Raw genomic sequence first — 26,274 nt, 5'->3', positions numbered from 1 at the left:
TGGGCAAATACCAGAATGGATGATAAGGCAGAAAAAAAGGCAAAGGCCTGGCTCTCTTATTACAGAACATGGAACATAGAATAATGGATTCTAGTTACATAAATGCTCAGCCTAAATGAATTTTATAAAAAGATTCCTAACAATAGAAACATTTGGATCGTGAAAACACAAATATACAGCTAGGCATTGAGCCTTCTTCAAGAGGCTCAAGAATTGACAACTATACAGGTATTCCTTGACTTACGACCCCAGTTGAGTCCAAAATTTCATTGTTAAGCAAGTTATTTGTTAAGTGAGTTTTGTTCCATTTTACAAGCTTTCTTGCGACAGTTGTTAGGTGAATCACTGCACTTGTTAAGTTAGTAACATGGTTGTTAAGTGAATCCGGTTTTCCCATTGACTTTGCTTGTCAGAAGGTCATAAAAGGTGATCCTATGGCCCTGGGACACTGCAACGGTCATAAGTATGAACCAGTTGCCAAGCATCCAAATTTTGATTACATGACCATGAGGATGCTGCAACAGTCATACATTTGAAAAATGGTCATAAGTCACTTTTTCAGAGCTGTTGAAATTTCAAACGGCATTTCAAATGAAATGAATAGCTGTAAGTCAAGGATTACCTGTACATATAGGAGACTTTCATTTGAGTCCCTGAACTTTGCAGAGGATTAGACCTGATAGCCTAAATGACACTCTCCATCTTTTAATATTCTATGACTGTATCCACTTTCTCACCAAGAAATGAACTTTGACTTCCCCTGGCAAAAAAAGCAAACATTTGCACCTCTAATTAAAGTACATTTTGCAATTTTATAATCCCCATCTTAGAGATACTAAGGAAATTGCAGATAATCATATACTGGGCACATTTTCTTTTAATACTAGATCCATCCGCTTGCTTATTAGAAATAATAATAGATGTTCAGTGGGGCCAATATTTTAAATTCAAAACATATATTTCTACAGTCAAAAAGCATCGCATTACTTTCCATGTTTCTGTCTTTTGGGTAGTAATGCTTTTATAAGTACCATATGGCAAACAAATTATAAACTGCTCTAAACTGGTTCACTGAATTTAAGAACTACCAATGTTTATTGGCACATTAACATAAAGTTTAACGACATCTGTTTGTATTGAAAATTTGCAAATCTATTAGGAATGATGATGAGTCTTATTTGCAATCCCGCCTGAGATTCCTCGTGCTTGATTAGGTAAGTTCATTTAACTTAGCAGTTCAAATTTTAATCTATTACATTCTTATCAATAATTAGTCTAGTGGTTTTTGCTGGTGGGTTACCAAGGTAGCATTTGCATGCTATTATAGAAAGCAGCAGTGCTCTTGATGTGTCTCCAAAGCCCTGCTGAGGTGGGCCTAATTTTTCCCAGGTGAACTCTGTTGGGATTTCACTGTCAAGCTGAGCACCAAAAGCGTAAATGCATCTGCCGTCCTTCCCTCAATATTCCTCCCTTCTCTGTTCTACATTCCGTTCCCAGTATACCTAGCCTTCTTTCTTGGTCAGTGTCACATTCACAGGGCAATCTCACAACCTCATTTGAATCTGGGGTGCTCTCTGCTGAGCCAGTCTACTCTCTTCTGCTGGAATGAATGACAGTTATTTTCCACACGAGAGAATTATTTTTGCAACACCACTGAATAAGAGGTAATGTAACATTTGGATAATAAAGGAATAAAAGTGCTACTTACAGAAAGTTAAGCTTAGATCACAGGTAATCCTCAACTTACAGCCACAGTTGAGCCCAAAATTTCTACTGATAAGCAAGACAGTTGTTAAGTCAGTTTTGTCTCATTTTGTGACCTTTTTTCACAGTTGTTAAGTGAATCACTGCAGTTATTAAGTTAGTAGCAATGTTGCTACGTGACTCCGGCTTCCCTATTGACTTGGCTTGCCAGAAGGTCACAAAAGGGGATCATATAACTCCGGGACACTGCAACCGTCATAAATACATGCCAGTTGCCAAGCATCTGAATTCTGATCATGTGACCATGGGGATGCTGCAATGGTCATAAATTTGCAAACTATCATAAGTCATAAGTCATTTGTTTCAGTGCTGTTGTAACTCTGAAAGGTCACTAAATGAATGGTCATAAGTCAAGAACTATTTGTAATGCATTTACACTATTCTAGGGCTCTACAAATATTAAAATATAATAAAAATAATTAGCTGCCATGTTGAAATAATTTGTGGTTTTCTACTCTAAGAACCTTTGCAAATAAACAAAAAATAAGTGATGCACATGCTTTCTGTCAACTAAAGCAGGGGTCCTCAGCAAAGCTGAGGAATTCTGGGAGTTGAAGTCCACAAGTCTTAAAGTTGCCAAGGTTGAGGATCCCTGAACTAAAGTAATTGGAACATACACCTACACATTTTCATGGTTAAGTAGACAATATATCTAGAGTTTTGGTCACCACGATGTAAAAAAGATGTCGAGACTCTAGAAAGGGTACAGAGAAGAGCAACAAAGATGATTGGGGGACTGGAGGCTAAAACATACAGGGAACGGTTGCTGGAATTGGGTATGTGTAGTTTAACGAAGAGAAAGGTAAGGGGTGACATGATAGCAGTGTTCCAATATCTCAGGGGCTGCCACAAAGAAGAGGGAGTCAAGCTATTCTCCAAAGCACCTGAAAGCAGGACAAGAAGCAATGGATGGAAACTAGTCAAGGAGAGAAGCAACCTAGAACTAAGGAGAAACTTCCTGACAGTTAGAACAACTAACCAGTGGAACAACCTGCCTCCAGAAGCTGTGAATGCTCCAACACTGGAAGTTTTTAAGAAGAGACTGGACAGCCATTTGCCTGAAATGGTATAGGGTTTCCTGCCTGAGCAGGGGGTTGGACTAGATGACCTCCAAGGTCCCTTCCATCATCATCATCATCTTCTTCTTCTTCTTCTTCTTCTTCTTATTATTATTATTATTATTATTATTATTATTATTATTATTATTATTATTATTATTTTATTATTATTATTATGAATATAATATGTAATATGATAGGAGACAATTGGAGTGAACATGTTACAATTTTGTACTCAAGATATACATTCTTTAATATATAATTAATATATATTAATATATTATAGTAATATTTAACCAAAACTGGGGTGTGGGTATCATATTTAATGGCATACAATTGTAGAAGCCAATTAAAAATTGTTATTCCCTTCTTATAAATTGTTGTTCGTAATCAGTTTGCGCAATTTTCTTGTATGAGCTGAGTAGATGATCTGTTTATTTGGTTCTTTACATAATGTGCACTGTGAAAAATTTTATGATTTTTTTCAGTTCTGTCCTTGATTGCATTAGTACGAATAGCTTGCTCTTGCACAACCAAAATCAAGCGTTCAGTTTCTTTTAATGTTCCAATTATAAGCCATTGCCAGGTATTGTCATTATCTACTTAGCCCTTGGCCTTTTGTAATAACTAACCATGTAATGCTTTTCCTTACCAGCATTCTCTTTGTGTTTGTATTGTTTTATTTCAATATTCATATTTTTGTTTCCTGTATATTAGTAAATTCCAATATTTAACTTGCATCACTGTTTGCTCTTGGCTATCTTGTACATAACCACTCAGTGCATCTTTTCTTCTTCAACAGTTTGTTGGATTTGAAGTAAACTTCTGCCTTCATTTCTGGTATCAATGTCACTATGGATATGTAATTCAAAGTGAATAGTCATCAGTTTTCTTATTCTTCGGTCCAAACTGTGCTGCTTAGTCCAGCTAATAAATTTAGCATTGTATGCTATAACAGGTATGGCCCAGGTATTGATGGCTTTAAGGTGCTTCTACCGTTTAATTTTGTCTTTAGCACTTTACTCATCCTTTTAATGTATTCCTTATGAATCACATTTTTAAGTTGTCCAAGCATGGAGTTATCCAACTATAAAATGCCCAGATACTTGCAAGCTTTATCCCGATAATGTATGATGGTTTGGCCATTTCAATGTTCGTGATTTTACCCCAGTGTATTGTCATATACATGTATATGTATATATAATGATTATTGTTTTTTTATTTATATACTAGTTTCTTATTATTTATAAATAAGTCAAGGCAAGCATACCTAATACTCCTTTCTTCTCCTATTTTCCCTACAACAATCCTGTGAAGTGAGTTGGCTGAGAGGGGGAATGGCCACAATCACTCAGCTGGCTGTAATGCCTAAGACAGAACTACAACTCACCATCTTCTAGTTTATAGCCTTAACTACTAGACCAAAGTGGCTTTATTAGTATTGTTGTTTCATTTAAAATAGCCATCCAGTATAGCCTCTTATTTCAGACAACTGATCTCAAAAAATCTATAATAAACAATAAAAAATAATCATTAACTCAAGGGTAGAAAAGAAAAAAAATATTGCCGGAATAGAATAAAGTTAATACTTCCTTAGACCCTGTACTGGGGGAAAAATTAATAAAGAGGTTGCAATTATAAACATATTTTCTTTACTGTATTTACCTGAAATTAAGACTAATTCCCCTGACATAAATTTAACATGAAAAGTTCAAGTTGGAGTATATTGTACTAGCAAAGATGAATTTTATTCTCAGCTTACTTCTGTGGGGCATGGGAAAATCTTAACAATAGGACTGTCTTCCCTCTCCATGAATTATGGCACTTTAATAGCATCTCAGCTACTTCATTAAAAGACAAGGTTCATCAGACAATCCCAAATTCTGCATGTAACCATTTGGGATGTTCTGCTGGAGGTTGTCCAGAACAGATTAAATTGGTCTTTTTACATCCTATTTTCCTTTCATACAAGAGAAATCCAGAGTGCCTTATATTTCCTGTGTCATGCAAAATATTCATATTATTTCAGAGCAAATGTAAAAACTTCAGACTGAATGAGAAAATATAACAAAATAAGGAGCAGAGGGAGATTGCTTTACCCACGTTCCCTATTCCAAATTATTAGAAAGTATCTTTATTCACAGCACAAAAATCCATTAATAATTACGTTAAAGAAGTACAAAAATTAAAAACAAGGCCATGTTCAATTCTAGAAATGTCATGTTCAGGAACAAAACACCATAGAGTGTTTTGGTTCATCAACTTCCAAATCTTTTCCTTCCTTCTCCCTACTATGTTCTTAGCTGCGAAGTCGTGTCTGACCCATCGCGACCCTATGGACAACGTTCCTCCAGGCCTTCCTGTCCTCTACCATCTTCTGGAGTCCATTTAAGCTCACGCCTACTGCTTCAGTGACTCCAGCCACCTCATTCTCTGTCGTCCCCTTCTTCTCTTGCCCTCAAACTTTCCCAGCATTAGGCTCTTCTCCAGTGAGTCCTTCCTTCTCATTACGTGGCCAAAGTATTTGAGTCTCCCTACTAAATGCCATTTTAAATCTACAAAGCTAAGAAAAGAATAACAATCAATCTTTCTTTTTCTTTCTTTCTCTCTCTCTCTTTCTTTCTTTCTTTCTTTCTTTCTTTCTTTCTTTCTTTCTTTCTTTCTTTCTTTCTTTTCTCTCTCTCTCTCTCTCTCTCTCTCTCTCTCTCTCTCTCTCTCTCTCTCTCTCTTTCTTTCTTTCTCCTTGTTTATTTATTCAAGGCCTTAAGTCTGGGGGGGGACTCAAACCTCCTAACATGAAAGCTAAAAAAAGGTAAAGGAGCCCTTGTGGATTTTACTCCGCTAGTCGTTGCCAACTCTGTTGGTGCTAGTTGGTGCTCATCTCTGTTTCAAGGCCATTGAATCAGTGCTGTCCGAAGACATTTCTCCAGTCATGTGGCCAGCACAATGTCATGGAGCATGATGTCCTGTTACCTTCCTGCCAAAGCAGTTCCTATTTATCTACTTGCATTTGGATGCTTTCAAACTGCTATTTGGCAGGAGCCAAGACGAGGATGGGGGCTCACTTCATCGTATGGTGCTCAGATCTTGGGCTGCCAGCTTTCCAGATGACAAGCCCAGTGTCTTAACCATGAGCCACCATACCATTCCAATAATTAAATGATAAAAATGATAGCTAGGAAACAAAATAAAATACTGTAAAATTATAGTAATTTTGATAATGTAATTATTTGTCATACAATTTACTAATTCTATTTGATGCCAAAGATTTACTCCTTATAGCTTTTTTAGGTATAGGAAGAAGACTCTTAAGTTACATATTGCCATTGCAGTTGTTTTTCCTGTCTTACCATCACAGGCAGCACTAAACAATTATACATGTTTTCCATAACTAAAATGTGTCTGATTTATACAATTAGCAGCATTATACTAAACATTTTCTCTCAATGAGTCCTGATGAATGGAGCAAAAAAATTTGGATTGGGAATGAAAAGTAAATGTTTGTGACTAGATTCACATATCTCAGTATGCCATATTTTGGTGTTGTACGCTGTGAATCTATGTGGATAAGTGTGAATAAATGGAGGATATATTTCTTGATGTAATCTCTGTAATTTCAGTGATTCTATCTGCTTTGATGTCCTACAATCTTTTATGTTTCTGGCACACCAATCCAATATATATTAATTCACATATAAATCTTGGTTTCTTGATGGGAACCTACTGGTAAATGAATGGAAATCAAAAACAGAATTTCTTTTCATTTTTTCCCATAAACTCAAACATAAGTACATGAATCTAAAACTATTTTATGTAAAATAAAAAAGTTAATACAATTTGACAGTGTGATTGTGATGCCTGAATGCCAGTTTAATTTTAATGACTAAATTTAAATGAAAATTGAACACATAGAATCCCTAATTTACCTCTTTAGAACAGCCTTACTCCATGTAATTCCCTAACATACACTTAAGTTGGAAGCTTTATATTGAAATTATTTCCCTAACCGTAAGAGTGAAAAAAAGATGCTGCATTGTATAAATAACCCCTCATTTTTCTAATTACAAAATGAATATACCAAGTCTTATGATAACTGCACAATTTATGAGGTTCCTTTTATGTACAGTCTAATCAATAATTTTAAATGGGTCACTCTTTATATACTAGTACACAGGTCGGCAACCTGCGGCTCCGGAGCCGCATGCGGCTCTTTGAGCCGTCTCTTGCGGCTCCCAGCCGCCCGGTGCGCGCGCACCTCTTCCAACGGGCAGTGGTGCGCGCGCACCTCTCCAAATGGAGAGTGGCACCGCCCGTTTGGAGAGGTGCACGCGCACCTCCCCGAATGGGCGGAGGTGCGCGCGCACCTCCCCAAACCTTTGGAGAGGTGTGCGCGTACCTCCGCGCGAATGGGCAGCGGTGCCGCTCTTTGAGGAAGCTGCCGCGGCCCGTCTGTGAAGCTGCCGAAAGCGGCAGCTTAGCAGACGGGCCGCGGCAGCTTCCTCAAAGAGCGGCACCGCTGCCCATTCCGAGAGGTGCGCGCGCACCTCTCGGAATGGGCAGGGACGCCGCTCTTTGAGGAAGCTGCCGCGGCCCGTCTGCTAAGCTGCCGCTTTCGGCAGCTTCACAGACGGGCCGCGGCAGCTTCCTCAAAGAGCGGCACCGCTGCCCATTTGCGCGGAGGTACGCGCGCACCTCCGGTCGTTCGGAGAGGTGCGCGCGCACCTCTCGGAATGGGCAGGGGCGCCGCTCTTTGAGGAAGCTGCCGCGGCCCGTCTGCTAAGCTGCCGCTTTCGGCAGCTTCACAGACGGGCCGCGGCAGCTTCCTCAAAGAGCGGCACCGCTTCCCATTCGCGCGGAGGTACACGCGCACCTCCGGTCATTCGGAGAGGTGCGCGCGCACCTCTCGGAATGGGCAGGGGCGCCGCTCTTTGAGGAAGCTGCCACGGCCCATCTGCAAAGCTGCCGAAAGCGGCAGCTTTGCAGACGGGCCGTCGCCGTCGGGCAACCGGGAACCGGTTCCATCTCATTTTTAAAAAAAATGGCAGCCGCGTGCGTCCGCGCATGCGCAAAAAACCTTTTTGCGCATGCGCGTGCATGGACACACGCACGCGGCTCCCTCTTTTTTTAATTTGTGATGGAACCGGTTCCCAGTGGCTCTTTTTCTTTTTTAGGTTGCCGACCCCTGTACTAGTATATACTCAATATATATGCTGGGTAGCTTCTGAAGTTATACACAGGGATTGCAGATTGATTATAACAGCAGAGTGATTAGCAACTTGAAATTAAGACAATTCTAACATGAAAGACAGAGAAAAAGAATTGGCATCATTAGAATGCAAGTAGCACAAGCACATTAGCAACCCTCAAAATACAAGTAATAAAAATAAGCACCTAACATGAAATTAGACTCAATGGTTCCCCTTAATAAAAGAATCACAGTTACATAAAGAATGGAATTAATTGTTAAAGCATTCTTTCAGGGTGAAACGTTTGAGATTAAGTACTGAACAGAAAATTGTTAATTGCAATAACATCTAACTGTTCACCTGAACATGATATTATGTACTAACAATTTTGCATTAAAAATACCAAATCCCTTCTGCCAAATTAAAAATTACAGCCAGCAAAATCATCTAAATTCTGAGGATGGGAATGGGTGTAAAATACTGAAAAGATGGGTTGAAATTGTACACAAACAATTGTCTTGAGCTTCTAATATGAACAAAGATATATTTATATTTCAGTACAAAATCTGAATCTGATATTGTTGACTGTGTGAAATCCTAGTTTAAATCCAGAAAGACAGACACTTTCCAGAGCATACAGGAGCTTAGTATTTTTATCTTACTCTTTTTCTTAGTGTGTGGCTTGCTTAGTTATAGGGTCCACTTATTTTGTATTGAGCTTGCCAAGTTCTTACAATGAAGCTCCTCAAAGCATGATATGACCATGGATTTTTTTTATTTCAGTCAGTTTTTTCTAGAGTCTGATGTAGATATGGGCTGACAGGGAGTGACTGTGCTAAGATCACTCAGTTGGCTTCATTATCTATGAAAAGCTACAACCTAGTCCAGAGCCTTAATTACTACACCAACCTAGCTCTCAAACCTAACATTTTTCTAATAACAAAAAATAATAAATACATACATTAAAAATAAAACAAAGACAAACAAACAAAAAACCGGCCAGACTCAATGAATCACTGGGTTGGTGTTTTTTTCCTGACACCAATTTTTGATGTTTTTGTGTTTCAGTGGAAGAAAATACAACTTTCAGTATGACGTCTGCCATAAGTTTAAATCAGTTTTACAAGCTACAGGTTTTTTAACTGATGTAGCCTTTCTACTTTCTAATGAATAAACAAAAAATATTACACATGAGGGATCATGTACACAACTATAACAAAGCTGATAACATGCCTGTTTATAATCATTATGATTGTGAAAGAATTCTGCTGATCAATCTGTCCAATAATACATTACTTCCTCTGGGAAGACAGATGTATTTATATGAACTGTATAACAGCATCCAATTTCTTTTTTTTCTTCCATCATCCTTAAGATTTCAGGATCAGATTAGTCAAATCAGTTCCTTGATTGAAGCAATAATAACCAGCATTTACATTACAGTGAGAAATGGCCTCTGCATGTTCACTTGCAAAAAAAAAATATCCTTTAGCAACAGATTTGGCATGAAAAAAAGAGCTAGAACAAGTTTTTAAATGAGTTCAAAATGTTCTATAGTTTCTATGGAAATACCAGTTGTTACCAAAGAGTCTCTATAAAATCATAGCTGAGAGCACTGTTTTAGCTACAGTAGAGCAATATTGCTGGACTTTCCTGTAATAATTATGGATCCTATGTTTTCAGGACTACGAGTTATGAAATGAAGTTGTAACTGTGGTGAACAATTACTAAGGTCAATAGAACATGTATTATCATGTTAACCTATGCACCTTTTTTCTATTTTACCCTCTTTTTGCCAGAAGATTTCTTAGAGCTAAGTTGTATTTTTCATTAGTGCTTCCAGAATTTGACTGTCAATATAACTCTTGCTCTTTTATCTGTACTGTACATGAGGCAAACGTTTCTGGCATATTGTTGTTTAAGTCCATTGAGAGGTATAGCATTAATACTGGGAGATTCTTGCACTCAAAATGCAACCAAAAAATAAAACAACCCCCACTTGTCCGAGGACGTCTCCGTGGTCATGTGGCTGGCATGACTAGATGCCAAAGGCGCACGGAACGCTGTTACCTTCCCACCGTAGTGGTCCCTATTTTTCTACTTACATTTTTACGTGCTTTTGAACTGCTAGGTTGGCAGAAGCTGGGAGAAGTAACAGGTGCTCACTCTGCTACTCAGCACTCGGGATTCGACCCGCCAAACTGCCAACCTTCTGATCGACAAGCTCAGCGTTTTAACCCACTGAGCCACCACGTCCCTTATTCTGAATAATTAACTCTATGTTATATTTCAAAACAGTATCCTAATTAAAATGCATGTTGGTGATGAAATTTAAAAACATAAGGACAGATAACAAATTGAAATATTTTAAAAAGTAATATGCTAAGTACTTCTCAGACAAAAAAAAAAATCTTGATGTTCACAAAAATGAAACAATTTCAGTCCAATATTTTTTTTACCTTGGTCAAAAGGCTTGTTTGGATTCCAGTTTCTGAAATAATCATCCTAAATGAAAAAAGATGGATATAATTAAATTACATTTTAAGCTCTCTTCCAGTCACACTCATGCCTGAATACATGATCTAATGTATATATATGCAAACCCATACACATATCTTCCTGGCAAAGAACTATATCCACCAGATTTTGTCACCCATCTAATGTGCAGCACCTCAATGAAGTTTTTTCAGACTATTCCATTACAACCTTTAAATGATTAAAAGTTGTGTTAAGAACAATAGTACTATCCTACGAAGGAATGAATCTCTTTTCATTTGAACCTTACATCATGAAACCAATATAAGTATTAGCCATTTCCATTAAGGATATTATTAACTTATTATGATTCTTGGTTATTACTGTATTTGTCAGATGTGATAATGTTTGATTTTTCCCTAACATAATTACTTGGAATAGAAGTACGCCATCTTATGTTTATTAAGAATAGAAGATAATTAAAAGGAGAAAACGGCTGCCGACAATACAATAGGTGCTTTAGATATAGGATTAGACAACATGAGCTAACTTTGGAGGAACAGGGTTTATCCTTGCTGATTGTTTCATTAAATTTAATTTTTCTAATTCCTAAATAAGATTTCACTCTTTCCTAGCCCTGCCTTTCAGTGAATTCTTCCCTTCCCTTGAATCCATCCTGCATTTTTTCTCACTCTCATTTTTCCTTCCTTGCCTAGAGCATTCCTTCTGTTTTTGTTGAGTGTACTAAAAATAGTGTGTACTTGTATAACAGTACATTTCTATCTATGTGTATATGGAAGAAAGAATGCTTCACTTTATAAAGGGCTCACCTTATTTTATTAGTAATGAATTTTAATTAAGTGCATTAATTCATTTAATTATTTTTAATTTAATTTTGTTCTTGGTTTTTTCCTTGCCATTTTTCCGGAATATGGTGGTAGATATATGATCTAGATATGCATACATATATACATTTCTTGGGGAAAATTTTCCAAGTCAGTCTTAAGTCGAAGTTAAAGTTACAGTTCTATATAGCAAACTGGAGAATCATAGTATTGCCCAGAAAATGTTTTCATCCATAGACATGAAGAAATACAGTATGTATTAACTAATGTATTTGACCATTTGAATATCAGAGAAGGAATACAGAATCTACCATGATAGAAAGGTGTGAAATAGTTTTAATTGACTAGGGGGCAATTATAGTGAAAATTATGCAACTCATGCAAGTAGTTCACTCACACTGAGCAGTAAAGCTACCTAGCCTTGAATTCATCTTGCCATTTTCTAATTAAAGGACAAAATGAAAGAGTGATCTTAAGAAGGTTAGTCGTCATAAAGTTTTACAATGCAAGAGAATAAATTACTTGCATGAACATACCAAAAATATTATCAAGAGTAACTCTAATAAGTTCTATTCCTCCTCCATAAATTAAAATTATATATATTTATTACATCATTCATTGTGTAAACCAGGCATGTCAAACTTGCGACGTCGTGTGACATCACACGACATATCGCGACTTTTTCCCATTGCCGACAATGGGGTGGTCGTGGTTTCAGTATGATGCATCCAGCCTGCGGGCTGGCAGTTTAACATGCCTGGTGTAAACTGTTCATTTTTAAAATCATCCAAACTGAGAACTGCAAAGGAATAAAAAAGATTCAGGTTTTTATGGTTTCAGATCATATGGAAGCTTATAAATTTTCGAAACACAGAAACAATGAATATTTCACCAGCCAAAGAACTGTAGTTTTGTTCCTGAAGAAACATTCATGCATAGTAGCTATAACATAAAGATAATTTGAGAGACACATCACTTCATGACAAATTTGAAAAGAATATCATAACATGGGAAAAAATGGCGCAGCAATAAACTATCCATTATTGAAATACTTTTTTCTAAAACACGAATATCATTTGTGCTGCAATGAAAGAAATTATAGATGAGAATAAAATCACAGTAATAGGAAACATAGAGAATACAGCAAAGAGTATCTCAGTTAAAATCATGTCAAAAATATAACATTTAACTATTATATTATATAGTATGATATATTCCTCTAAAATGATTTAGTACAGCATCATTTATCAGCTCAGTGATAAATGATCTCAGTATGATCAGTGAATTGATGATATATGTATTTGAATACTGTAATGATAGAAAATGCTTATTCACAGTTGGGCTGTATCCAAATGTTACAGATTAGGAACATATTGCCTAATCAAATGAATTTCTTCTTTCCATCACAAGCTCCAGTCCATGGAAATGGAACTTGATTGAATCTTGTTCAATTGAATATTCCTATACAACTATATTAAATTGCATCCATCTTTACACAAAGGGAAAAAAAAGTCCAGCCTATCAACAACAGTACCATAAAAAACAGATTAGACATTGAAGTTAAAATACGCAAGAAAATGGTAAGTGAGCACCTACCTGCCCACCCTAGACGAGTTCAAATAACTAGGACCAGATGGACTACACCCCAAGATTCTAAAGGAACTGGCAGATGTGATCTCAAAACCACTGAACTATATTTTTCAAAGATCCTGGAGCACTGGGGAACTACCAGAGGACTGGAAAAGAGCTGATGTAGTTCCCATCTTCAAAAAAGGAAAAAAATGGATCCAGGATACTACAGACCTATCAGCCTGACCTCAATATCTGGGAAGCTTCTGGAAAAGATAATTAAGCAATGAATCAGCAAATATCTAGAGGCAAACAAAGTCATTACCAAAAGCCAACATGGGTTTGTCAAAAACAGATTATGCCAGACAAATCTTATTGCATTCTTTGACTAGGTGACAAAATTAGTGGACCAGAGGAATGCTGTAGATATAATTTACTTGGACTTCAGTAAGGCGTTTGATAAAGTAGACCACAACCTGCTACTTGATAAGATAGAAAAATATGGGTTAGATAGCATCACCACCAGATGGAGTCATAGCGTGTGGTCCTCAATGGAACTGCATCTACATGGAGGGAAACATGTAGTGGGGTGCCCCAGGGCTCTGTTCTAGGCCCGGTGCTCTTCAACATTTTCATCAATGATTTGGATGAGGAGATAGTTGGAGAACTCATCAACTTTACAGCTGGCAAGAATAGCCAACAGTCCAGAAGATAGGCTTAAGATACAGAAGGATCTTGACAGACTTGAACATTAGATGCTATCTAAGAAAATGAAATTCAGTGGTGAAAAAAGTAAGGTTCTACATTTAGGCAAGAAAAAACAAATGCACTGGTACAGTATAGTGGCACCTTGCTCAATAGTAGTAACTGTGAGAAGAATCTCAGAGTCCTAGTGGACAATCACTCAAATATGAGCCAGCAGCTGCCAAGAAAGCCAAGACAGTGCTAGACTGCATTAACAGAGGGATAGAATCAAGATCATGTGAAGTGTTAATACCACTTTATAATGCCTTGGTAAGGTCACACTTGGAATATTGCATCCAGTTTTGGTCACCATGATGTATAAAAGATGTTGAGACTCTAGAAAGAGTACAGAGAAGAGCAGCAAAGATGATTGGGGACTGGAGGCTAAACCATATAAGGAACGGTTGCTGGAATTGGGTATGTCTAGTTTAATGAAGAGAAGGGCGACATGATAGCAGTGTTCCAATATCTCAGGGATTGCCACAAAGAAGAGAGAGTCAAGCTATTCTCCAAAGCACCTGAGGGCAGGACAAGAAGCAATGGATGGAAATTAATCAAGTAGAGAAGCAACCTAGAACTAAGGAGTAATTTCCTGACAGTTAAAACAATTAATCAGTGGAACAACTTTCCTTCAGAAGTTGTGAATGCTCCAACACTGGAAATTTTTAAGAAGAGATTGCACAGCCATTTGTCTGAAATGGTATAGGGCAGGGGTAGGCAACCTCGGCTCTTTTATGACTCATGGACTTCAACTCCCAGAATTCCTGAGTCAGCTATAAAAGAGCCGAGGTTGCCTACCCCTGGTATAGGTTATCCTGCCTGAGCAGGGGGCTGGACTAGAAGACCTCCAAGGTCCCTTCCAGCTCTATTCTGTTCTTTTCTGTATACATCCAGATTCAGTCACAGCTTTGTTCCATACAGTATTAACCTTGTGAACTCTAAAGCTTCCTCCTTCTGTTATGTATTCAAGATGGACAGTGAATAGTATTTATATGCTAGTTATATGTAGCAGGTAGGTTTATACATATGTTGTATGTAGTATATTTTAAATGTGTGTTATGTATGTGTGCACTTTGAGAGGAAGCAACTAAATTTCATTTTTAATGTGTGCCTTTGTGCCCACTTGAAAAAAAATGACAATAAAGATATCTAATCTAATATATGACTAAATTAATACAGCTAAATCAGCATCCAAAAGTACAGGGGAGAATTCTATAAAGATTCACTTGCAAAGGTATTTACTCAAATTGTGAACTCAATTCATCTTTGCAAATCAAATTGGGTGCTTGATTCAAAAGATTGAATCTGATGATTTGATAGATTTTTTTTTAGATGGGATGCAAACTAATTGAATAATAAATAATAAAATAGTTTATTCAATGCCTTGAATTATTAATCCAAATCCAATTATGATTTTTCTTATCAGAACACTTCTTCAGGGTGAAACTATAAAAATCTCACAACCACTTAACAATTTCAATCAAATCATAGCTAATAACACATCTTTAGCTTAAATGAATCTCACAGAAGCATGTTTCTGGATGTGAGAAACTTCCCTTGGAAAAAAGAAATGAGCCTAGATAGTTAATGCATAACAAGTGTCACTGATAAAGGCCAAAAGACTGCTGATAAAGATCATAGGATTGCTCATTAAGTCATCTTGGCATTATATGTCCATCTACTGGGTTGAATTTCCTGAAAACCTGCCTAGGCTAGATACTGGCATTTTTCTGAACCATGCAGTGCCCAAAGGTTAAGCACAGGTTCACAAAATCTCTGACCTCTCTCTAAAATAAAGTTAGCATCACGTAGCAATATGAACTTTACATCTAGAGTGCAGGATTTAATAATAGTATACACAATTTAAAATAATCCAAAGCATATAGACATACAATAGTTTCTAAAAGCACGAATTAAATGTAGCAGATCCTAATTACATGTGCTTTTTCAGGAGAGTTGAGCTTGGTTGCTGAGTTACTGGCGTTTTGGGTTGAGCTACTGTATTATACATGATTCACATAAGGTATGCATGATTAATCACTTGTAATTCATTTATTTCTGCAGAAGAGTTGAAAACATTAATTTGTTTTTTAAATAAGTATATATTTTTATCAGAAATGAGAATGCATATTAAACCAATTAACAGGTGAATGTTACATATGCCCCGGTCATTTCATAAAAGTTGTAGACAGGTGGGAGATAACAAATTAAATATTTCAGGACACCAAAAACTAGAATAGAATGTAAAATTCAACACAATATAGGGTACATTTTTTAAAAAAGAATACTTCAATATTTATATAAATAAAAGAAAACATACCTCTACCTCCTGATCACGTAAGCATAATAAATAAGAGGAAACAAAAGAATTACATTAAATGATGCAAAACATTTCAGCTTTTCATCTAGCAATAATCTAAAAGCAAACATGCAGTAATCCATGCAACGGCTAATTTAAAATCTGAAGACATAAATGTGTTTAGATATTGAAAATCAGTCTTCTTCAGTAAACCTTCCACTTCTATGATAGCTTCCAAATTCATGGCAAATACTGTATTAGACACAAGAAGAAATCCGGACTCAAGATTAGGTCCAAAATAAGTACAAGTTTTTTCCATGCTACCTCTGAACAAAAATCTGAACTACTAATAGTCCAGGCAAATTGGCAGTAGATAAAGGGTCAATGCAATTCCAAGAGGGCTGGAATTAGATCTCTTGTGGGTGTGAAGGGACTCCAGACTGAGGACGGGTTTGACTTCCCCCTTGGGCTCAGCCTGGTCATATCCTACTCTTTTTGTAAATCCTGCTGCAAGCCATCTAGTATTTTTAAGGTACTATTACCCAAGGATATATACTCATATTCCTAAGCAAAACTACATTCTACTATCACACACAATTCTTAAAAGATCATAGAACAACATAGTTTACAAGCTTAGAAAACAGCACAATTGAACAATTATTTCACAGACTCAAGAATAATAAGTTACAAAGAGCCCTTTAGACCTTCCGATCCAATCCTCAATTCAGTACAAATCCAAACTAAAGTTTCCTCGACAGAGGTCTACCTAGTCTTTGCTTGAACCCATAAGCATTCTGGGTAATTAGTTCATTTATCAAATTAATATAGCTGTCCATCTCATTAAAGGTGACTCTGGGCAGTGCACAACAAATGGGTAATCCATAAATAAAAAACATAGATACAAAAAGGTATAAAAATTAATTAATAGTACATATTATAAAACAGATCCAAATACTAGGTGAAAAGAGATAAAAAATAAAAACAAAAACAGATAGCTCAGCAACTGAGCCATTTAAACATGTCTCCAGTTTCCTAGGGGCTTGAGGCCTGATAACATACCCAGGTGGAGATATATAACTGAGTATTATCCACGTACTGATGATATTTCACACCGTGCAACGTTCACCTAGTGGCTTCATGTAGATATTTAAAAAGAGAGAAGAAAGTATTGAATCCTGTGGCCAACTGAAAAATAGGACCCAAGGGATTTCATCACCTCCCTTTTGGGGTGGAAGATAATAGAGAAGGTTATTGCCCATCAGTTTCAAAACATTGTGAAGGAAGTGGGTTATCTGGATCATTTCAGTTAAGATTCAGACAGGATTTAGATCTTTCAGTCAGGATTCAGACCTTGCAAAAGAATGCAAATGACCAGCTGTCTGCAAGGAATATAAATCCTTCCATTCCCCACCATCCAGTTAGAGCTGAAGAAGCTTCTTGGATGAGAAGCGAAATGTCTTCAAAGAGAAACAAGAAAGTCCAGTTGCCTCTTGAAAAAGCACCTTTGAGACATTCAGACCTATGTATGGGTCATGTTTTTGGATGACCTCTGTCACAGGTAGGATGGGGGTATTGTATCCATGCCCTACTTCACTTCTCTGCAGCTTTCGACACCATTGGCCATGTTATACTTCTGGTTTGGCTCAGGTGGGTGCTGGTTTGCCTCCTTCCTTTGAGGTCAATTCCAGCTCTAAGTCATTCTCTGATAACAATGATCACATCTCCACCCCTGTCCCGAAGTCTCAGCTGATGCCATACTCAAAACACACAGAAAGGGCAACTTCCCACATTCTGAACCCATCCAGGTCTCACCAATACATGCCATGTTGGCCCTCTCATCCATGATCAATTCTTGAATGAAGGAATCTTTGTTATAGACTGAACTGGCATTCAAAAGCAACAGCCAGATGCCAGGACCATTGAAGTTTCAATCTACCTTCAGGACTGATATCAAGAAGTTGAAACATTGGACCATTTCAAGGCAGCAGTTCCTCTGTCCCCAGGAGTAGCCCATTCCTTCTCTCCCTCTCCCCCCTCCAATAATTTCATGGCTGAACTGTTTTTACTGCTAGGAATCTATTTCCCTTAGCTTAAATCTGTTATTCCACATATTGCACTTAGGGACCAAAGAATTCCTAACTTTCTCCTGTGTGACATACATTTATAAATTTGAATAGTCCTATCAAATGCCCCTGTGGTCTTCTAACCATCCTCAGCTCCTTAAATTTATCTTTGTAAGACTTCAGTTTCTAATGCCGTGATTCTCCCCTTTGGCATTTGATAATTCTATTTCAGTTTGTATGACTTCTTCTTCAATATGGTGTCCTGAGCTACACATAGGACTCAGGTCTGAATCTTACAAAAGGAGATCAAAGTAAAACTATTCTCTCCTGTGCTTTGGAAACTCTAGATCTGTTGTAATGGTTCTCTTTGTAGCTTTGTAAAACTTTTTCATTTGGACTACTACCAAATCACATATTCCCCATTCTAGACCAGTGTTTTCAATTTCTCTTTTCTAACTGAAGAACATCACTTTTGTTAATTTTCTCAGACATATCAAGTATCTTCTCAGTTTTAAGAGCTGCTGTACAATTGTCTCCTGGTCTCAGCAACAACATAAACCTGAACCTTTCATACTAAATCCTAAACTTCATTATTTATTTATTCTTGAATATGGATTGTTTTTGTTATCAACCTGACCTTGCTAGACAGTCTGAAATAATCCCTCTATGCATATACAGAGTTCCTTACGGAATAAAGTAAAGCCAATGAATTTTCCACTCTTGTCATCTTTTCTGGACTACAGTAAAGGAAATGCATTGATCCCTATGGTTTTCCCCCCCTTCAGGGCACACATTCCTTCTAGTCACCTACAACAGGCCTGATTTAGGGAGCCAAAACAACCTTTTGACTTCTGCTAAGCTGGAAGAGGCCATTAGTAATATCATAAGAAGGACATAATTAACTTGGGGTGAGATAGGCAGCATACAAATCAAATCTAATCAATAAATACATTTTTGTGGCACATTCTCAGCTCCATCTCTTATAGGTTTCTTTTGTCCAGTTGTGTCCAACTCTAGGGGGCGCTGCTCATCTCCATTTCTCAGCTGAGGGAACTAGAGTTGTCTAAAGGCATTTCCACGGCCACGTAGCCAGCATGACTATACGCCGAGGCACATGGAACACTGTTACCTTCCAACTGACCTTTACTTATTTATGTATTCACATTTGCATGCTTTCCCTGTCATGCAAAGTTCAGGTCTCAAATCCACGCTGTTGGCTTTCCAGCTGAGAAGCTCAGCATCTTTAACCACTGAGCCATCATGCCCCATCTCTTACCCAATGTAGAACAAAAAAAAATTATTCCACTGATTTTTGGTAGCATGATTTTGAATTATAAGCTTAAAAACACTCTGCTTTCCAGAGGTATCTTACTCCCATACCCATGCTTAATATGGGGGAAAGGAAAAAAGGATGACTCCCAAGTTCATTGGCATGATCTTGGGCTGTGGGGACTGCAATTGCAGAAGTGGGCCAGATGAAAACCCCTGCATTAGAGGAAAAGAACAGGAAATAAATAAAAAGTAATAAATAGAATATTAAAAATCCAAAACATCCCTACTGCTGTTTTCATTATTTCAGAGGAACTCTGGCCATTCTCATCACGATCATAATAAGAGAACTGAAAAATCAATACTCTCGTAGGTAAATAATAAGATTACCTGGAACTGAAAACACGTATGCTTAACAATTTAACAAGTTAACAATTCAACAATATTCTTAATAGAGTCTTTCCTCTCTCTACATTTCAAATTTAGCACATTAAGATCTATCCACTAGGTTAATGATAGGTAGGTAGGTAAGTAGGTAGATAGATAAATACCAATACATTGATATAATGACATGATATAGCTGACCATACTCTTCCAGTGTAGCTATATACTAAAAAAAACAACCTATTTACTGAAAATACACCTAATTTTGATCTCATTTGGGTGGGGTATGTAACATTCAAATAGTGTCTTGAATTAATTTGGAATATTTTACCTTTTATCTTTTTTATACAAACAAATGAATTCATTAGAAGCTGTGTTGTTGTATGCTTGAATGTGAGATCAGCAGCTATATACAAATAGTCAGAGAAAAATTCTATATACGATCATAGTGAATGACCCCTATGGTTCAATCCTACCTGAGGTTTTCAATCAGAGTGCTTGGGAGGAGAATGCTAAATGCAAGTGTATTAAAATGAACACAGATGAATGTTTATTGAAATGCTTGGATTCCTTCACATGATTTACCCAAGTCTGATGATCCTGTTTGCCAATCACTGGCTTCTGGTTAAGAAATCTGTCAACTTCTAAAGTGACAGTTGGAAACAATGGGAAGCTAAGGCACTTTATCTAATTTGACCATGAGGGGAATTAATAAATCATTTATTTTGTTTTTATACATACTAAACAGCAAATCAGTTTTTGTATAACTATCTCAACTCATCTTTCTTAAATCTGATACATAAGTTATCCTTATAGTTATCCTTGCAGGAGGAGGAATCATGTGTTTGGATATTATCAAATATCAAAATGATATTTAAGGTAGCTATCCTACGAATAATATCAGAATAAAAAGGAGCTTATCACAATTTTCTGTATGTTTCTAAATGTGTATAATTTCATTCTCTCAGATGTCCATGGAATAAAATGTCCTCTTATTCCTTTAGTTTAAGTTTTCAAAAAATTGGGGGGAAACCCCAACCAACAGTTGAGTATACTATATATAGATTTCTCTAGGATGATCTATCCCTTAAATGTCCTCCTGACTTCCAAAGTTCTATTCTATTTTATTGCCACTGAAATTGAATCAAACCACTGTGACAATGATCATCCTCTTCTCTTTCATTTCAGCATATAAAGTAGTTATTTTCTGACTGTAAATGTGTTAGATGGAGCCTCATCTGGGTTCTGTCTACCTGGTGTGAGTGAACAATAAGTCACACTGGAAGAGGAAGGTAACTTTCAGCTGTTTATTTTTGCAGAAATAGAAAGCTTCACTCACGCTTGGGCAAAAAGTAAAGGTTTTCCCTGCCCAGCTGTGTCTGACTCTAGGAGAGGGTGCTCATCTCTGTTTCCAAGTTGAAGGAGTTTGTTGTTGTTAGCTGCGAAGTCCTATCCCACCCATCGTGACCCCAGGGACAATGTTCCTCCAGGCCTTCCTGTCCTCTACCATCTTCTGGAGTCCATTTAAGCTCACGCCTACTGCTTCAGTGACTCCATCCAGCCACCTCATTCTCTGTCAGCCCCTTCTCTTGCCCTCAATCTTTCCCAGCATTAGGCTTGTGTTATATATGTAAACAATCCTTTAATAGATATGTATATATGTAACTGTTCAAATAATACGGCAGCAGCAAAGTGTATAAACTAAAAGCCTCCTGACAGAAAAACACGCGGGAACTTTGACAGCTGTCAAAGTTCCCCGCACAGCGCAGGCGCCACCACTGACAGCTCGCGGCTGTCAAACTCCGGACTACGAGGAAGCCTGAGCTGTCAAAGCGTCCACCGCACAGCGCAGGCGCGACCACTGACAGCTCGCGGCTGTCAAAACACCAAGCCACGCGGAAGCCGGAGCTGTCAACAGAAGGCGACGCGGATTGGTCCCTGCCTGACACGGCGCCAAATTAAACACCGCTGATTGGTCCTCGCTACCAGCTGCCGGCTATAAAAGCCGGACAAGTTATTCTATGTTTGCCTTGCTCTTAATAAACCTGTTGTTAACTAGCCTGTCGTCCCGAGTGGTCCTTGGCTACTTCACTGGCGACGAGGATGGGATCGCTCCGGAGCTGAAGTCACGGCTGAGGAAGGGAGTTCCCGGCAAAGAGCTGTCACGGAAGTTTTAACTTCCATCGGAGCAACCCAGGACCGGACGACATGGCAAACTTCGGCCGTGTGAGGGAGTTTGATACCCGCCATCCCGAGAGATGGCAATCACACCTCGGCCAAGTCGAGGGATTCCTCCTCGTCAGTAAAATCACTGACGACCGAGCGAAGGCCGCCGCTTTGCTGTACATCAGCGGGCCCCCGGTGTACGATGCAGCCGTCGGGTTGTTCAGCCCGGTGCCCATCACTGAAGTCTCCTACGCGGACCTGGTGGACCAGCTGAACAAGTATTACATGCCGGCTCGTTCAGAACTATACTGGCGAGTACAATTCGCACAAAAGAAACAACGGCCGGACGAGCCCGCCAACGAGTTCATCGCCGGGGTCCGACACGCTGCACGGAACTGCTGTTTCCCCGACCTGGAAGACCGCATCAGAGACCAGGTGGTGATCGGTCTGAGGGACGAGAGGCTTCAGAAGAAACTGACGTCCAAACCCGACATGAACCTGGCTGAGCTGACCAGGGAGATCATGGCGTACGAGCACAGCCACAAGAAGAAGCCAACGATCACGACCCCTGAGACCCCCGCGACCGTCTACCAGGAGAACGCAACCTTCAGCGACAGCGGAGAGTCGGTTGATTTCACCGATGGAGAAGCCCTACAGCGCAGAATGGAGCACCGGCAGCCGAGGAGGGGCAACACATCGGACAGCCGGAGGTCCAGGAACACCCCACCGCCACCACCTCGTTACGAGCAACGAGCCGCCTGTGCCAGCTGCGGGGGCAACCATGCCCGAGGAAGCTGCCGCTTTAGGAACGCGAAATGCCACAATTGCGGGAAGACTGGCCACATCAAGCCGGTGTGCCGCAGCAAGGGCCGGGACAACATCAATGAGGTGGAGGCAAACCCCCCAGGTAGGCCGGCTGCCCAGGCCAGCAGGGAAACCCCACCAGGGCCCCTGGTAGAGACAATTGACAGGGTAAACAGCATAAGCTCCAAGGTTAAGATTTGGGTCAGAATTCAGGGGGTGCCCTGCCAGATGGAAGTAGATTCAGGGTCAGCAGTCTCCTTAATTTCGCTGACAACCTATCAGGAGATCTGTCAGCAAGGCCGAGGACAAATTCCCCTGAAACAAACTCAGGTACACCTAGCTGACTTCCAGAAAACCCCCATTCCGTTGGAAGGGAAAGCAAAGGTCGTAGTGCAGTACAAGGGGTTCAAGGGTTCCCTGGAGGTTTTAGTTACACCTGGGAACCGTACCAACCTGATAGGACTAAACTGGTTCAGTCCACTAGGCATCGCCTTAACGGGGGTTAACACCATTCAAACACCCAGCCTAGAAGTCGTTTGCGATAAATACGCCGACGTTTTCGATGGCACTTTAGGAAAATATACGGGTCCCCCCATCTCCTTGCAGCTAAACCCTGCAATCCAGCCAATTAAAATAAGAGCCAGGAGGGTACCTTTTGCCCTTAAAGAAAAAATTGAAAACGAACTGGATCGCCTCGTAGGACTAGGGGTGCTGGAGCCAACAGAAGGGGGAACCTGGGAGACCCCTATTGTCACCCCAATCAAACCTAATGGTGAAGTGAGAGTGTGCGCTGATTATAAGGCGACAGTCAACCTAGCCCTCAGTCCCCATGCCTACCCGGTGCCAGCGGTAAGGGACGTATTTGCTTCCATCCGCTCCGGTGCCCTTTTCGCCAAACTTGATCTCACACAGGCGTATTTGCAACTGCCTGTCACTGAGGACACTGCGGAGGCCCAGACAATTGTCACCCACCGCGGTGCCTTTAAAGTAAAGAGGCTCCAATTTGGCATATCGGCGGCCCCGGGTATATTTCAGGGCATCATGGAGAAGACCCTGAAAGGAATACCCGGGGTCTGCCCCTATTTCGACGATGTCCTCATCGCCGGAGAAAACGAAGCGAACTTAGCTGACAGGCTGTCAGCTGTGCTGAGCCGGCTCAGAGAAGCCGGCCTCAAACTTAAGCGGGAAAAGTGCTCTATTGGAGTCACATCCACTGAATTCCTTGGGTACAAAATAGATAGCCAGGGCATTCACCCCACCACAGAAAAACTTCAGGCTATTCTAACCGCACCCAGCCCTAGGAATAAACAAGAGCTCCAATCCTTTTTAGGACTGTTAAACTTTTACCACGCCTTCATCCCCCATAAAGCCACTATTGCAGAGCCTCTGCATAGACTCCTAGACAAGGGTACAACTTGGTCCTGGACCAAAGAACATGAGAATAGCTTCCAATCATTAAAAAAGATTATCTGTCACAGTTCAACTATCACCCTTTTCAAAGACGACACTCCAATATGCATCGCTTGCGATGCCTCCCCCTATGGAATCGGGGCTGTCTTAAGTCACATATTCAAGGACGGTACACAGAGACCCATAGCCTTCTATTCACGCACTCTGACCAAAGCTGAAAGAAACTACGCACAAATTGACAGGGAAGCCCTAGCAATAGTAGCAGGGGTCAAAAAATTTCATGATTACCTATATGGAAGACCATTTACTATATTTACGGATCACAAACCCCTGCTAGGCATATTCACTTGGAACAAAACTACTCCACAAATTCTCTCTCCGAGAATTTTAAGATGGTCCACATTCTTAGCAGCCTATTCCTATCAACTAATACATAAACCAGGTAAAGAATTGGGACATGCTGACTGCCTCAGCAGACTGCCCATACAAACCAGGGACGCAGACCCAGCCCCAGCCAGCCACATTTTAGCAATCTCCCAACTGCCAGAATGCCCCCTGACTGCAAACGTCATAGCTAATAATTCTGCCAAAGATAAAATACTTGCCAGAATCCTCAAATGGGCTACAACAGGATGGCCAGCTCAAAATCCACAACCTCAATTCCAACCTTATTATAACAGGAAAAATGAGATCTCAACACATAGAGGATGCCTGCTGTGGGGAAATAGGGTCATCATACCAGAGAAAAACATAGACCAAACATTACAAATTTTACACGAAGGACACCCTGGAATTGTAAAAATGAAGGCGATGGCTAGAAGTTATGTGTGGTGGCCAGGCATAGATAAACAAATAGAAAAGTATGTGGGTGGGTGTTATACCTGTCAAGAGACCAGGAATGAACCACCCCAGGCACCAATCCATAAATGGGAGACTACAAGGAACCCTTGGTCACGTATACATATAGATTTTGCTGGACCCATCCAAGGCCAAAGTTTCTTAATTGTAGTAGACAGCCACTCTAAATGGCTGGAAGTCACACCCCTTAGAAAAACAACGTCCCAAGCCACTATTCAAGCTTTACGAAAAATATTCGCTACACACGGCCTACCTGACACCATAGTTTCTGACAACGGACCTCAATTCACCTCTCGTGAATTTCAGATCTTCGCTATGAAGAATTGTATTAGGCTGGTCACATCGGCGCCGTTCCACCCATCGTCGAACGGAATGGCTGAAATTATGGTACGATCCACAAAAGAAGCGTTAAAAAAATTCGTTAAAGGGAACTGGCAGAGGCGCCTCAGCCAGTTCCTCTTAGCACAACACACAACACCATGCTCTACGACCGGCAAATCACCGGCGGAATTAAGATGGGGGAGAAGGCTAATAACACGTCTGGACAGACTGCACCCCGACACATATCCAGAAGAAAAACAGCACCCCCACCCCGCCCGCACACTCAACCCAGGTCAATTGATTTGGGCACGATCATACACTGATAAAAACAAGTGGGTCCAAGGGACAGTAATAAAACAAACAGGGCCCATCTCATACCTTATAGCTACGCAAGCACAGGGCAACATACGCCGCCATATTGATCAGCTCAGACCCAGACAACCACCACACAATTCTGAGCAACCAACCAATGCCAGCATACAACCCCCACCGGAAATGCTGCCTATCCCAAACCAGGAAGAAGAACACCAAAACGAAGATCCAGGACCAGACCACCCTCCACCCCTTCGCCGCTCAACCAGGAATCGTAGACCACCCACCTACCTAAAAGACTATCAGTGGGCAGGTTCAAACATCCAAGACGAAGGAAACGCACCAGGGGAGGGGTAAGGGGTGTGTTATATATGTAAACAATCCTTTAATAGATATGTATATATGTAACTGTTCAAATAATACGGCAGCAGCAAAGTGTATAAACTAAAAGCCTCCTGACAGAAAAACACGCGGGAACTTTGACAGCTGTCAAAGTTCCCCGCACAGCGCAGGCGCCACCACTGACAGCTCGCGGCTGTCAAACTCCGGACTACGAGGAAGCCTGAGCTGTCAAAGCGTCCACCGCACAGCGCAGGCGCGACCACTGACAGCTCGCGGCTGTCAAAACACCAAGCCACGCGGAAGCCGGAGCTGTCAACAGAAGGCGACGCGGATTGGTCCCTGCCTGACACGGCGCCAAATTAAACACCGCTGATTGGTCCTCGCTACCAGCTGCCGGCTATAAAA

General features: G+C 39.9%; 1 protein-coding gene across 2 annotated transcripts in view; it reads right to left on the bottom strand.

Moving 5' to 3' along the window:
* SPOCK1 (SPARC (osteonectin), cwcv and kazal like domains proteoglycan 1) overlaps positions 1-26,274 on the bottom strand; it is a gene marked incomplete at its 3' end in the record, with an annotated part of 528,644 nt that overhangs the window by 364,777 nt on the left and 137,593 nt on the right. For both annotated transcript variants that reach the window (XM_081316772.1, XM_081316771.1), the window contains one exon: positions 10,468-10,513. In XM_081316772.1, coding sequence (XP_081172898.1) covers positions 10,468-10,513 — 46 coding nt within the window. The remainder of the gene's footprint in view (positions 1-10,467; positions 10,514-26,274) is intronic.

The sequence above is a fragment of the Vipera berus genome, assembly GCF_964194415.1.
Source record: "Vipera berus genome assembly, chromosome: 2".
Taxonomy (NCBI): Eukaryota; Metazoa; Chordata; class Lepidosauria; order Squamata; family Viperidae; genus Vipera; species Vipera berus.
The sequence above is the reverse complement of the archived record's forward strand: the minus strand, read 5'-3'. Positions and strand labels throughout refer to the sequence as shown.